The sequence below is a fragment of the Nomia melanderi genome, chromosome 12 (genome assembly GCF_051020985.1).
Source record: "Nomia melanderi isolate GNS246 chromosome 12, iyNomMela1, whole genome shotgun sequence".
Classification (NCBI taxonomy): domain Eukaryota; kingdom Metazoa; phylum Arthropoda; class Insecta; order Hymenoptera; family Halictidae; genus Nomia; species Nomia melanderi.
Window position 1 is genome coordinate 6,910,953 of NC_135010.1, and position 13,469 is coordinate 6,924,421.

The following is a 13,469-nucleotide window of genomic DNA, read 5'->3' on the forward strand; positions in this document are numbered from 1 at the left end:
ATTAATACGTTAACTGCCACGGTGGTCGGTGACCGGAGTTTCCCAATTGCTTGAAGACAATTACAATGAGAAAATTGCTGAATCAAAATATTCAGTAACACAAGAAGCTAGATAATAGTGTAATACCAAATCATTAACAATTATTTCTAATACTATTTTTCTGTATTATAAAGGAAGAAATCTTACTATAACGAAACGCTCGAAATTCTCGTGGCAGTCAACGTGTTAACATTGAAAATGAAAAATTTGTATGTAGGTTGAGTTAGAATCGATAACGTTTAACTCAGCCTATATACAAACGTGTAATTTTCAACTTTAATTAGAACAGTAGTTGGATTATTGGTTGAAGTTGAAAGTAAATCAGATGTTAATACAGTATAATTTAGTGTAACGGAGTATCTGTAATATAATTATTCAGTGCAACGAGAAGTTTGTGTTAACCCTTTGCGCTCCTATGTCGAGCGTGACTCGACATCAGTTTTATTCACAGGTTATTTTCAATATTATTAGTAAGAAGAATCGTTTACACTGATCTCTACAAACTATTTTGTAAAATGCATTTCAAATCAAATATCGTAATTATAGAGTTATCGAGGAAAAAGTGCAAAAGAAATTCGGAGTGCAAAGGGTTAACAGTTTCTAGTTTAATTGAATAGAAATCTGTCGAGACAATAAGAAAACTGTATGAGGTTAGAGGACAATTAAATTTAGTAATTGAGAGTTATATATGGAGTTCTGGTTGAAATTCTGTGAAACAATTATTCCATCAATTATGATAAATTGATTAAATTGAATTGTGTTTAAATGAAATATTATCTTGAGATATAAGATTGAGTTAAATTGATTGAAGCTTGGTTATTTTAGATTCCGAGTGTTCGAGGAATTCGCGACGTGGTTCAGGGGAAAGCGCAAGATCTAGAAGAGACTCAGTGGTCGCTGGACAGACCCCTAGTCCTGGTGAACGGAAACACAACTGCCGGCACCATAGACGCAGACAATCGCAGCAGTCAATGGACGGCAGCACTGTCGTGACGCCGCCGAAATATGACAGACTCGATCAAAGACCAAGTGCCTCTAGCACCGATAGCACTGGCAGTAACGCTATCAGGTATGTTATAATTGACTGACAATCCGATGCTGGCCTGTAATTTCGACTGTGATTTCGATAATAACCTGTCACTAGCTGAGGGTCTATTCTCTGGAATATATTAACTGAATTATCTTTGATAAGAATATATTCACTCAATTATCTACGATAAGAAGTTGCTAATAAGGAAATAGTTTAAAGACAAGATGTCTCTAATGAAAACTATTCGATCAAAAGTAAAAAGGAATTAATCAATAAGCACTCAAGGATTAAAAAATAAAAGAAATAAAGAATATTTGAGATATAAATTGCTATTCGATTATTCTCGTATAAATTTGAGAAATTTCTAATTATACAAGCATCCACGACGTGTCCTAACGTTATAAATCCAATAAATTAATCAATAACAATTATACACCGATGTACCTATTCTACTAAATTATTAATATTTTAATCATTAACGTTATCATTATTCAATCAATTCCATTACCACGACTAACCAAATAAATTAAAATAATTCAACTAGTCATTAACGTTATCATTATTCATTAAATTCCATTAACACGACTAACCAAATGAATTAAAATAATTCAACTAGTCATTAACGTTATCATATTCAATCAATTCCATTAACACACCTGCGTACACGACTTAAAATAATTCAATTCACTTAATCAACACTCCGTGTTACAGAGAACACTTAGAAACCAGAAGCTCGATAGAAAAATGCGACCGGTCGAGCAGCATCGAGAAGCCAAGTCTGACAGTCGACACCAAAACTGTCACGCTGACTACCACAACCACCACTACCACGACGTCCACCATCAATGGTAAGACGCCGGTCACCTCGTCCGTCGAATTAAAGACGTCAACGATGTCAACCTCGACGATGGCCACCATGACATCCATGTCTACCACATTGGCTCCCGACAGCAAATACTTGAGCCTAGAATCGTCGATCACTCCCCCAACGATCGTCATGTCGTCGGTGACACCTCCGTCGATCTCGCCGACGGCTGGCAGAGTCCTTCCGCTTCCGGGAACTTCGACATCCGGCGGCTCCAGTCCCGTCAGCTCGCCCAACGTCAACACGCCGACGCATCCTTTGGCCAGTACCAGGAGAGACTCGACTACTCAGGTGGAGCATCGAGGATTTTTCATTGACCTTTTGCACTCCAATGGCCACTCGATTTAACAGTAAATCTACCGAGCAGTTAAATTGACTTTTTGAAATTCCTCTGCAGCAATTCCAAGAGTATCTATAAGAGAGTTTAATTGATTTACAATTCAGTTTGCGTATCGCTAAATCAATTTCTTGAATAATTTCTCAGAGAAATATCTGTTATCTTTTTAATAATTGCAAAAAGACGAAATCAGAAATGGATCATTTTGACCCGTCTGGTAGGTTTAGTGTTAGCACAAACTACCGGACAGGACAAAATGACCTATCCCTGATGTCTCCTTTTGCAATTATTAAAAGGATGATAGATGTTTCTCTGAGGGATTGTTAAAGAAATTGATTCAGCAATATGAAAACTGAATTGTAAATCAGTTGAAGTATAAATAGATGCACTCCTGAAGTTTTTTACAGAGAAATTTCAGAAAGTCAATTTAACACATTGAGCGCCGGTGACATAGGAGACATTTAAAGCCTGAGCGCCGGCAACGTATCGGCCACTTAAAGCCCAAACGCCGGCCTCACTCGCTTGTAGCTGATCAATGAGTAGCCAAAAAAAAATATTCAAAACATTATACTTTTGTAAAATAGTACGATTTTATAGATGCAATTTTAATTGCATATTCGTCATATACAATTTAACGGAAATGAAAAATAGAAATAAAATCGAAATTTTTAATTTATAATTATAGAAAAAAATACAGGTTTTTATTTCACGGTGGATTATTACATATATATAACATAAACACAAAACAAAAATATTAATATTTAATTTTATTGTGAGGCCCGCGCTCAAGAGATAGGCTCAGAATCTCGCGTTTTCACGGGGTCGGCGCTCAATGTGTTAATTGTAGTTGGTAGTTTAGTGTTAACCCTAGAACTACCGAACATTTATTGGGGTTGATGTGTAATCCTTATAAAGATTGTAATAATATATTTTTCGATTTCTTCAGACATTTGTTATAATATTTAAGCGAAACTATTTGTTCTCAACATTTTGTTTCGACTTCTTTAGACATTTGTTAGAATATTTAAGTGAAACAATTTGTTGCTAACATTTTGTTTCGATTTCTTTAGACATTTGTTATAATATCTCAATAAAACTGTTTATTTTCGTAATCATTTCGGATATTCGATACCTTTAAAATATCGATAATTGCAGAATAAGGAAACTAAAACCAGGTATTCTTATGGCTACGGTAGTTCTAGTGTTAATATACACGAAAATATAAAATTTATTACTTAATATCAAGCTTTGTGTAATGCAGCAATATGTGAAATATTGAACCAACGAGAAGTTCGATACTTAATCAAGGAATATTGTCTGTACCTCTGTCGAAAATGTTGAATAGTCTTAGTCAAATGCTTTTGGAGTACAAAGGGTGAATTAACCCCTTGCGCTGTTATTTATGTTTCAACTGTGATCGGTACAACTACTTCATCATTAATAATTTATTCTTCCGTTTATTTAAAGCGTAATACTCGACGAGAGAAAAATAATATTTAATTTTAATTCAGAAGAATTGAGTGACATTTATGTTTGTTAAATTTTGTTTAAAATTTAATATTTAAGGTAATACGAAATCGTGCGAAATAATGTAGTAAAGTTCAAAAACTATCTCTCATTGTTTACAACATTCAACTTCGCAAGATATAAAACTCTAAACAGTTTAGAAGAAATATTAAGAAGTGAAAGTAGTACAAGTACGCACATAGTCAGCCACTACACCGAAACGCCAATTATACAAGAAAATCACGAACAGATTATTCAAATTTGCTTTCTTATCGAGTGAAAACATAACATAAAATAATGAATTCACAACAAAAGCTTTCGCTTCCTCACAACCTATACATTTACACAATAAGTGTATAAAATTCTCGATCACACACACACTGGTCTACTAAAATATTTAAAAACGATATATTTATACTTATTACAACTTATATATTCACTTAAACTTATTTTCAATAAATATAGGTAGAGATGTTAATAATTTTTAAATAATATTCCTACCTATAATAAAAATAATTTACCTATAATACCATTTAAATAGTACTTCCAATAGAGATAAAAACATTAATAATATTTTCACTTATTTCCACCTAATATAAATATAAACATTAACAACATTTAAATCTACTTCCGCCTAATAGAAATATAAACATTAATAACATCTAAATATTATTTCCACCCAATGCAACCAACGTAACAACCACATGCAATTGACTAAATTCAAATCGATCTTGTTGCAGTGTTATTACAAGGCGAAGGAAGCGTACACGAACAAAGCGTCGAGACTGATACGGCAAGCAGCGACGATAGACGAGTCGATGCCACCTGCAGGACGCCGCGGGAGTCAGCCGACGTTATCACCTGATCCCGACGAAGGAGGTATAACTATGGATTCCAATTACTACGCATTATATCAATCAAACGTTAGAAAAATTAATAAATAAACTATTCATATACCTATCTATGCAAATAACATTTCTATCCCCACTAATTCTGTCTCCGCTCTATCTTCCTCATTCTTCTCGAGCATGTCACTACCTGTTACGATCGTTTCTACGCGAGCTGGGCTGAAACTCCGAATTTTCTTTTCGATTCCTCGAAGGACGGAGGGCTCGTAGGGACTCATTAAGCCCGGATTCCGCTTCTTATCCGAGGCGACGCGACTCGAAGAGCCATCTGAGCCCGGACAGGAACGTCGATAAAAGGGATCTCAGGAGGCAGTCGGCGTCAATGGCCGGCCGGCCACCCAGGTATCTGTTTCCTATCGATTTTCGTGCGGTGCAGTTGATACCGTTACTCAGTTGATAAAAATCTCAGGTAACTTCGATCGATGATGATAATAATTAACGAAAGAAAATATTTGAGAAAGAAGAAATTTGTCGGGACAATTTGGAAATGTATAATCAGCTTGATTGAATGTATACTAACGAGTAGAAAATAATATTTTACAATTTGTATGGTAAACACGATGAATAGAATATTGCTTTCTTTTTAAGTAGAACTTTTTTCGTTTGTAGTCTTTAGAAATAGCGTGTTAGGAATATTTTGAGACGTGTGATTTCGGTTAAGAGACCATTTTTACACCATTTTTAAGAGACCATGTTTCACGGTATGAAACTAATATGTTTCGCCCCAGGTCTGCTAGTAGGACACGTCGGTAAGGCTCACTTAAAAGTTAACAGATAAGACTCGTCGCGTTGTTTTTAACTGGCAATGCTCGAGTTTCGTTTCGTGAACACTTGATCGTTTTGAATTCTCTATCCTCACTAACCAGTCACTTTTCTATCACTGATGTTTCTTTTGATTGACTTGGAATTCGTTTGCGATTGCAAATGATGTTGGTGGCATTGCATCAGGACGTGGAAAATAGTTTACTGTGCGTGAATATATGAATATTGATATATTCGTGATATATCATAAAATATGAAGCAACTGTGTGATCGTTAATTGATTAATAAATCGATCTTCTTTAAGTTTGGCATAATAGAAGAAAGAAGACAAAATTGTTTATATTGAAAAGTATTCCTTATGACTTAAAATATTATTTCGAAGAAATGTTTTATCGATTATGTATGTACAGGGTGTGCCACTTATCTTGATCATTTCAAATATTTCTATCGCTTTTAACGATATGCACAGTTTATTTCAATGTTAATCAAATTATCAGCATATTTTTTCAAACTTTTCCTTATATCATTAAAAATAAATTTCTTGAAACGATAAAAATAAACAATACGCCCTGTATATAATAGAATTCGATGCAAATTACCCAGATCGAAGTGTTCGAATCATCATTCGCCTCATAACATTCAACAATTAAAGTCAATGGAAAGAGTCAAGTAATTATTCAATTGCTACTAAGTGTAGTTATAGTACATATTTGTTTCTAAGTGTGTTAGGATGGCAGCTGTGTGTGATAGGCTAACAGTTTCTTGTTTTAGATCGCCGGACGGCTCATCCTGTTCCTCGAGGGAGCCGAGTCCTTGCGCTCGAGCGTCATCGAGGAGCGCGCAACAGGCTCCGATCGTGCGAAGACAGTCGGTGACGGATGAAATAATGATGGCCCGCGGTTTTTGGCGACAAAACACCACGGAAGAGATGATACGTTTGAGGAACTTTCGTAAACAGAGCTCGCAGAGCGACGAGGCAGTGAGTTTTATGGTGTTTCTGTGTTGTCTATGGTAAAGTCGGGATAGTTCGACCGGATTTTCATAGAATGTTCAATGTGTTAAACGAGAATGTTCAATAATACATTCAAGTACTGGAATAATAAATGGAAAAATAAACTTCGGAAACTAATTTATGATTTTGGAAATTTATATTAGAAATTTCAAAAATTTATATTAGAACTTTGTGCTATACATTTATATTAGAAATTTCTAAAATTCATAATAGAAATTTTCGAAATTTAACCAAAAATGGGACGATATATTTATTCGTGATTTTTATGCGTGCTTAAATGTGTTGCGAAAAATATATTCACAAGAAAAGGGCAAATCAACCATACTATGGAAAAAATAAAACCTTCAAAGTACATAAATTATTACAAATATACTTACAAAGTATATAAAATTGAGTCAACTACAGTTGATGGTATTTAGTAAAGCAAAAAATACCAAGTATACCGTGAATACAAAAGCAAATGATTAATTATATTTTTGCAGTAGTTATTGATGCGAAATTATAGTAGACTGAGCAACTTTCTCTTGTGTTTTAATTTATTTTAAAATACCACCATTGGTCGGACTATTCCGAACATATTATACATCAGCGAAAATGGAAAAGTTTAAAAAATCTTTCACGTTATCGTTTGATTGTTTCGATGATTTTATTTAGGTTCAACGATTCCGAGGGCGGAGAGACAGCTCGGCGCAAATCACGGACGGCACGTTGGCATCGATGACGGTCGAGACGTCGAGTACCGTTTTCGACAGTAGTACGCAAACTGGTGAGTGATCTGCCTCATAATTTTTTATGAAGCTTGTAAGTTGTTTTGAAATGTTTAACTGTGAAAAAGAACCTGTTTGTAGAACCATGGAATAATATTTTCTTATTCTTGAGTCTGTATTTAGTGGATTGTAGGCCTTATTTGACGATGATGTGTGTAATGTACTGTTTTGAAAGGAAGCAGTTGATAAAGAGTCTTTAATTTTGTGCAAATTTGATTCAAATCTGATATTTAATTATCTGCTCTTCGAATTTCGCGCCGTTTGTGGTCGCAATTTACCAGTGGATAACGGAAGCGTAAACTAAACTAAATTAGATCATGGACATTTGTATTTGCATAAAAATCCACAGCCCTTTGGAAGAATTTATTATTAGCGAGGATTGCAACGTGAGAATACTTTCGTTAAAATAGTTGAAAAATGATCAACAACGTTTCTTTATATCGATTATTACCATAAGTGATAAAGTGTTAAGGACTGAATGCATTTAATGGTATTATGAAAATGAAATTAGCTTGAGGAAGACCCTGAGGACATAAGAGGATTAATTTCACGTTATAAATTATCTTCCTTCTCATTCAAACATACCAATCCCTACTCCATAACAATCTACAAAAAGAAGTACAGTAGAACCTCAGTTACGTGAATTAACGAAGGTACAAAAGTATTGATATAAAGAAAACAAGTGGTTAGTGGTTAATTTGATTTAACACCCAATGCAAACTGAAATGAAACTGATAAGTTTCCAATTTCCATATTGACGATAGTTGATTCTGCAACGCCGTATATCTATGTTAGACTTGTATAACAATACGATACAACATGTCAATTGGTACAGCATTAATTCCAAACGGAATCATTCACAAACTAAGTTATTTAATTCACATGATTTACAAACACTTTTATCACAATACATATCTATTCTAGCATGAAATACGCAATTAACGTAACAGAACGTTCAACCAACAGAACCTTCCTACCATAGACCGCCCACATAACAGCTGTTCGTATAAAAGAGGTTCGACCGTGCCACATGAAATTCTACTCGAAACACGCGCCCCATAATCTCGCCATCCCCGTTCAAAATCGAGTTAGCCGGCCATGCGCGCTGGCGGAACCCGGTGGTCGCGATCAGCCGGCGTCTCGACACCGTTCAGCGTCTCCTCGGACGCAGGCGTGGTGCCAGCGTCCGTAGTTCCGACCCAGCGACACTTGGGTGCATGACAGTCAATAGCCTGCCAAATAGAAAACCAGCCCCGAGGAGCTGCTGCCTGGCGAGCGTGTCCTTCTCGTGTCTCGACACCTTTCGCAACCCGCTCCTCCGAAGCCAAGACTCGCGATCCTCTAACTAGTACTCTGATACCCTAAAACCAGCCAAGAGGATCATCATGAAACGACAAACAAGTCGGTGATCGATGATCACCGCGGTGTATCCTGATCGACGATCGAAGCAAGTGTGCATTCCTGCCAAGAACATTCTCCGTGTGCCAAGAAAAAAGAACGTGCAAGCAGATCCTGAAGCTGGCAGATCGTCTAAGACCCAGCAAGAGCCAAAGACAGTGCGTACCAGTAAGCTACCCGCGTGCTGGCAGTCTCGGCGCAACTTACACAGTCTCGGAATCACCTGTTCCTACCTACGGTCTGTTTACCTCCAAGGAATCGATCCCAGTGACCGACAGGACATTAAGATAGGAGCTACTCCTGCGGAATAGGGGATCCAGCTGTTGTAGGTATCGCGTTCCACGCTTTTGGTTTGTATTAGATTATGGGTGGCGTCCTAGGATCAGTGATCTAAGGATCGACACGTCGATAGAGGCTAGGGGCACTGTTGGAGGTATGTTTACCTGGTGGTCTCGTGTCCTTGGAGAGAGGAGGGATCAGCGCTGACAGGACGCAACCACTTGTGGCGGTGGCCGTGTGCGAAACAATTTGATACCAGCTTGCCGAGCGACTTGGAAGCCGGCCAAGGTTCGTGCGGTGGACAGTTTCGTTTTCTGGCGGTCGTGTCCTCGTGACCGAGAAGGATCTCGCTGACCGATGTGATCCTTGGGATACGCGGATCGGTGGTGCGCGTGTGATCGGGTCCCGCCTTGTGTTCGCCGCGGACGCGATGCTACCTCGTGTGACATGTGATAAGAAGGTGCACGAGTGATGAGAAAAAGGACTCGTTGTGCGGAGGAAGGATTTTGTTCTGTGGACTGCGACGGGATGAGGTGGACGACTGCCGTCGGGGCCCGGTGTTACAGGTAGGGCTTTTGTTGTTGAATGATGGCCTGCGATGTTTGAGTGGCTTAGAATTAGCGGGGTTTAACACGTTCGCTACCAGCGTTACATATTTGTGACGGCCGTAATCCTATATTTTAGATAATGAACATGAAATTAATGCTATAGATGTTGCTATTAGAAATTATAAACTACGACATTACATTTAGGAACTCAATGTCTCGTTTCTGTTTCATTTTTCTAATATTTTGTTTAGAAGATTTATTGGATTGAAGGAAATATTATAATTGAGGAGACCGTCACCGAAATAACCGCTGGTAGCGAACGTCTTAACTTCTGTTTCTGAGTTCTTGAAGGAAAAGGTGAAATGTTCTTGGATTAGTTGAATGCTAATATTGTAATGTTACTAATGGTATTAATTGTTGACAATTATTCATATTGATAATTGTATCTTCTTCTTGACCACTCAGAAATAGGAGTGTCATTGTTATTCTGAGACATTTAATATTCGGTCCATAGATTTTTGACAAAAATATTCAGGTGATCTGTTGGATATTGTTTTTAAACTATGAATATTATGGAGATGTATAGAGTTGAGTACTTTTTATATTCAATCCTGGAATTTGAATAGTATGATTTAATGTGAACGGAGGTTCTTACTTGCAGTGATAAGGTATTCAAGATTTAATATTTAGTCGATAGATTTATGTGAAACTTATTTGAAGAGGCTAATTTGTAGGATATATTGAAAAGATCCTAATTGTTGACATGCTGAAAATAACAAAAATGTTAAACACATCAAATTATTTGTATGTAATTTAGTAATTTAAATAGTATGATTCAGTGTGCTACATTGTAGTTACTAGCTTCAAGAAAATTATCTCTTGAAGAACGTTTATTTGCCAAAATAATTGAAATTACATCACAAATGCTTCTACAAATTTCTATTTCCATAAAGCCCTATTATATTAAAAGTAAATTGAAATGTAGATTAACGTTAAAATATTCTTGAACATAAAATTTTCCTAAACTAAACTAATCATACTCGCAAATTGATTTTATATATTCAATCTAGGAAGACATTGAAACTTAACAGATAGCACATTTCGTTCCCGGGAAGTTGATCACTCAGTGCTTCACGATGCTCTGCCTCACATTGTGGCTGAAGTTGGAACTTCCGAAACTTGATTTTCCCTTTCGATCGTGCAACTACGTTACCACTCCCCGAGTACGCGTTTACTCGTCGGCCGTAGGAGACGCGTTCGGATTGCGAGAAGGGAACTCGTGCCAGTCGCGAGTATTTTCATCGCGCGTTTTACGAGCCCCGTGATTAGCGAGGCGTAGAAACGCGTCTCGTTAGAACGCTTTTATTGTCCGGCCTGTTTGATCCGGCCGTCTCGTTGAAATTCACCGGCGTGACGCGCGTCATAACCGCGGGAACCGTTCATATCACGATTTTTATGAGCCTCCATGATTGTATCGCATGTTTAACGCTCGCAAAGAATGATCACTGTTCCAGCGCGTGTCCGTAATGTCGTTCGGAGCTGTATCGTTTTTAATTAAACGAGAGAAGTTTGATTTTTCGATGGAAATTGTTTAATGGACAAGTGAACTGTTATAAACTCCAAGGTTGATAAACAGGATACACCTTTATTTTTCTTGTGCTGGGACTGTAAAAAATGTGTCAGTAAAATTAGCATCGTTTAAAGGAAAAAGTGAGCGGGCTTCGAAGTTAAAGATTATTCGAATGAAAAACTTTTTCTTCGATACTTAATTGAATATTTCATTGTATTTAAAAAAAAAGGAATGTGATTAGTATGTTCCTTTCTAATAGAGCATGGATAAGAATTTCAGTTACACAACTTTGTAATAGAATATTTGGAGTATATTTTACTTTGAGGAAAATGATAATTAGAATTTTTGTAAAATAATGTTCCTTTCAGGAAAACTGTAATTAGAATTTTTGTAAAATAATGTTCCTTTCAGGAAAACTGTAATTAGAATTATTGTGAAATAATCGGGAGAATAGGTTTTTTGGTTTTTTAATAATTCGGGAAGATACCGTTTATCTTATCATATTTGTCGATGCATTTTTTCCTTGGCACTGTTCAAGCAGAAGATAATAATGTGATCTTTGTAATACTATACCTCAAAGATCGTATTGCACGACAAAAGAAAATTGATTGCAAAGAAAACATGAAACCCCGTACCACATTACGTTTCACTATATACTGCTTCGTAAATTACGTTTATCATAAAGAGATTGCAAATTTCATGGAGATAAGCGAACGTTATCGAGAAATAATATAGTTGAAATATTATTAGCATTATGAATATAATTAGCATAATGAAATCTGATGAGGCTTCAATTTGATCGGTTTATTGATAAACAGGTGTTTACGCGAATTTATGATCTTGCTACTCGATTCGCTACCTGTGTTCAATATTCTATTAACTAGAATATGAAAGAAAAATGTTATTCGATTTTATATAACATTTATTTTACTCGATTTTGCATATTTTATTATGCCATAAAAATTCATAGACTGTGAGTGACTAATGGAGGAATACTGTTATGTTAATTAAAAAATTCTGTAGCACTTTTTAAGGGATTCTTTACTTTACAAATAATATGTCAAAGAAAATTAAATATTGATATGAGAGTAATAGTATCTTATTTTGTTTTTTTAAAAAACAAATAGCTTCGATATTTATTAATTTTATTTCAACACCATATTATAAGACTAAACGTTAAAGATAAATGTTATTTCAATTAAACTTCATTAAATGGTATCTATTTTATTCGATAACATTATTTATAATATTGTATTTATATATAATATTTACTCTGCTGTCAAAATACAAACGTCTTATTAAACAAAGTAATAACATTAATTCAGATTAATTTAACTGAACGAATGATAACTTCACAATTCCTCACTTCATGTTTTACAGCTCCTTAAATGTACCATATATAATAATATATTTATTACTTTTCCCTTATTATATCTTGCAAACAAATATTAAATTCAATATCAAACAACACATCAGTCGCGCCATATAACAAGATAGGTCTTCACCGCAGGAAGTAACTTGCAAATTTATCCCCATTCACCCGCAAGTGTGCAATTTCTGAAATTTGTAATATAATCGCAAATGATTCTAAACTGTCGAGGGGTAGCGTGAACACGAAGGCAAAAAGGGAATAAAATGGAAATGATTCTCGCGGTTGGCGAGAAGCCACCGAGCAGTAAAAGAAAGTATTCTCGGCAGGGACAATCAAGGGGGCAGACATTCCCGAATAAAATTAAAAGTTGGTTACGGGGGAGGAACCGGTCGGAATCGGGAGCAGAAGAAACGTTGTAATGACTTCCGGCACCGAGTTATTCGGACCATTCCCTTTTTCCTTTTTTTTTCATTATCATCATTGCGTAACGAGCATCTCTCGCCTGAGGGGAATGAATTTGCGTTGCCGCGTGAAATTTCGAACGAAAAAAATATGACGAGTTGTTACGCCCAATGGTTGCGTAGATGATGTTAGCGCCAAAAGGAAAGACGATCAGTGTTAGAGAATTTCTTATTTGTGATCGAATCACTTGGCAATGAGTAAAGTCAGATGTTTTTTAAACTTACTTTTTCTATTAGTTATTATTATTTTATATATTTATGTATCATCATTTTATATTTTTACATATTTAATCATATATATTTTCTTTATTACCTTCTAGATCCTAGTTAATAATTTATTAAATGAAACAAATTAAGTTTATAAACTGCAAACAAAATTGAAGAAAAAAATCTCGTCAACTTGGTACGCGTTATACTATGTGTTACGATTTTAAATGAAAATTCAAATAATAGGAATTTAATTTTTGTATACAAGATACAAAATATTGAACGTCACAAACACGCAACGCCAGTCGCAGTTAAGAATCAAGAATATAATTGTTACTCGCTGTAACATTTTCTTTCTGTTGCGAATTACTGCAGATAAAAGTCTAAGGAAATATATTCTGTTTCTGC

At 35.7% G+C, this 13,469-nt stretch overlaps 1 protein-coding gene across 4 annotated transcripts in view; it reads left to right on the plus strand.

Moving 5' to 3' along the window:
- rsh (Rap GTPase activating protein radish) overlaps nucleotides 1-13,469 on the plus strand; it is a 207,394-nt gene that overhangs the window by 149,692 nt on the left and 44,233 nt on the right. For 3 of the 4 annotated variants that reach the window (XM_031975256.2, XM_031975253.2, XM_031975254.2), the window contains 7 exons: nucleotides 865-1,108; nucleotides 1,781-2,225; nucleotides 4,518-4,656; nucleotides 4,880-5,027; nucleotides 5,414-5,434; nucleotides 6,219-6,426; nucleotides 7,114-7,225. In XM_031975256.2, coding sequence (XP_031831116.1) covers nucleotides 865-1,108; nucleotides 1,781-2,225; nucleotides 4,518-4,656; nucleotides 4,880-5,027; nucleotides 5,414-5,434; nucleotides 6,219-6,426; nucleotides 7,114-7,225 — 1,317 coding nt within the window. The remainder of the gene's footprint in view (nucleotides 1-864; nucleotides 1,109-1,780; nucleotides 2,226-4,517; nucleotides 4,657-4,879; nucleotides 5,028-5,413; nucleotides 5,435-6,218; nucleotides 6,427-7,113; nucleotides 7,226-13,469) is intronic. The other variant, XM_031975255.2, reaches the window with a different exon arrangement.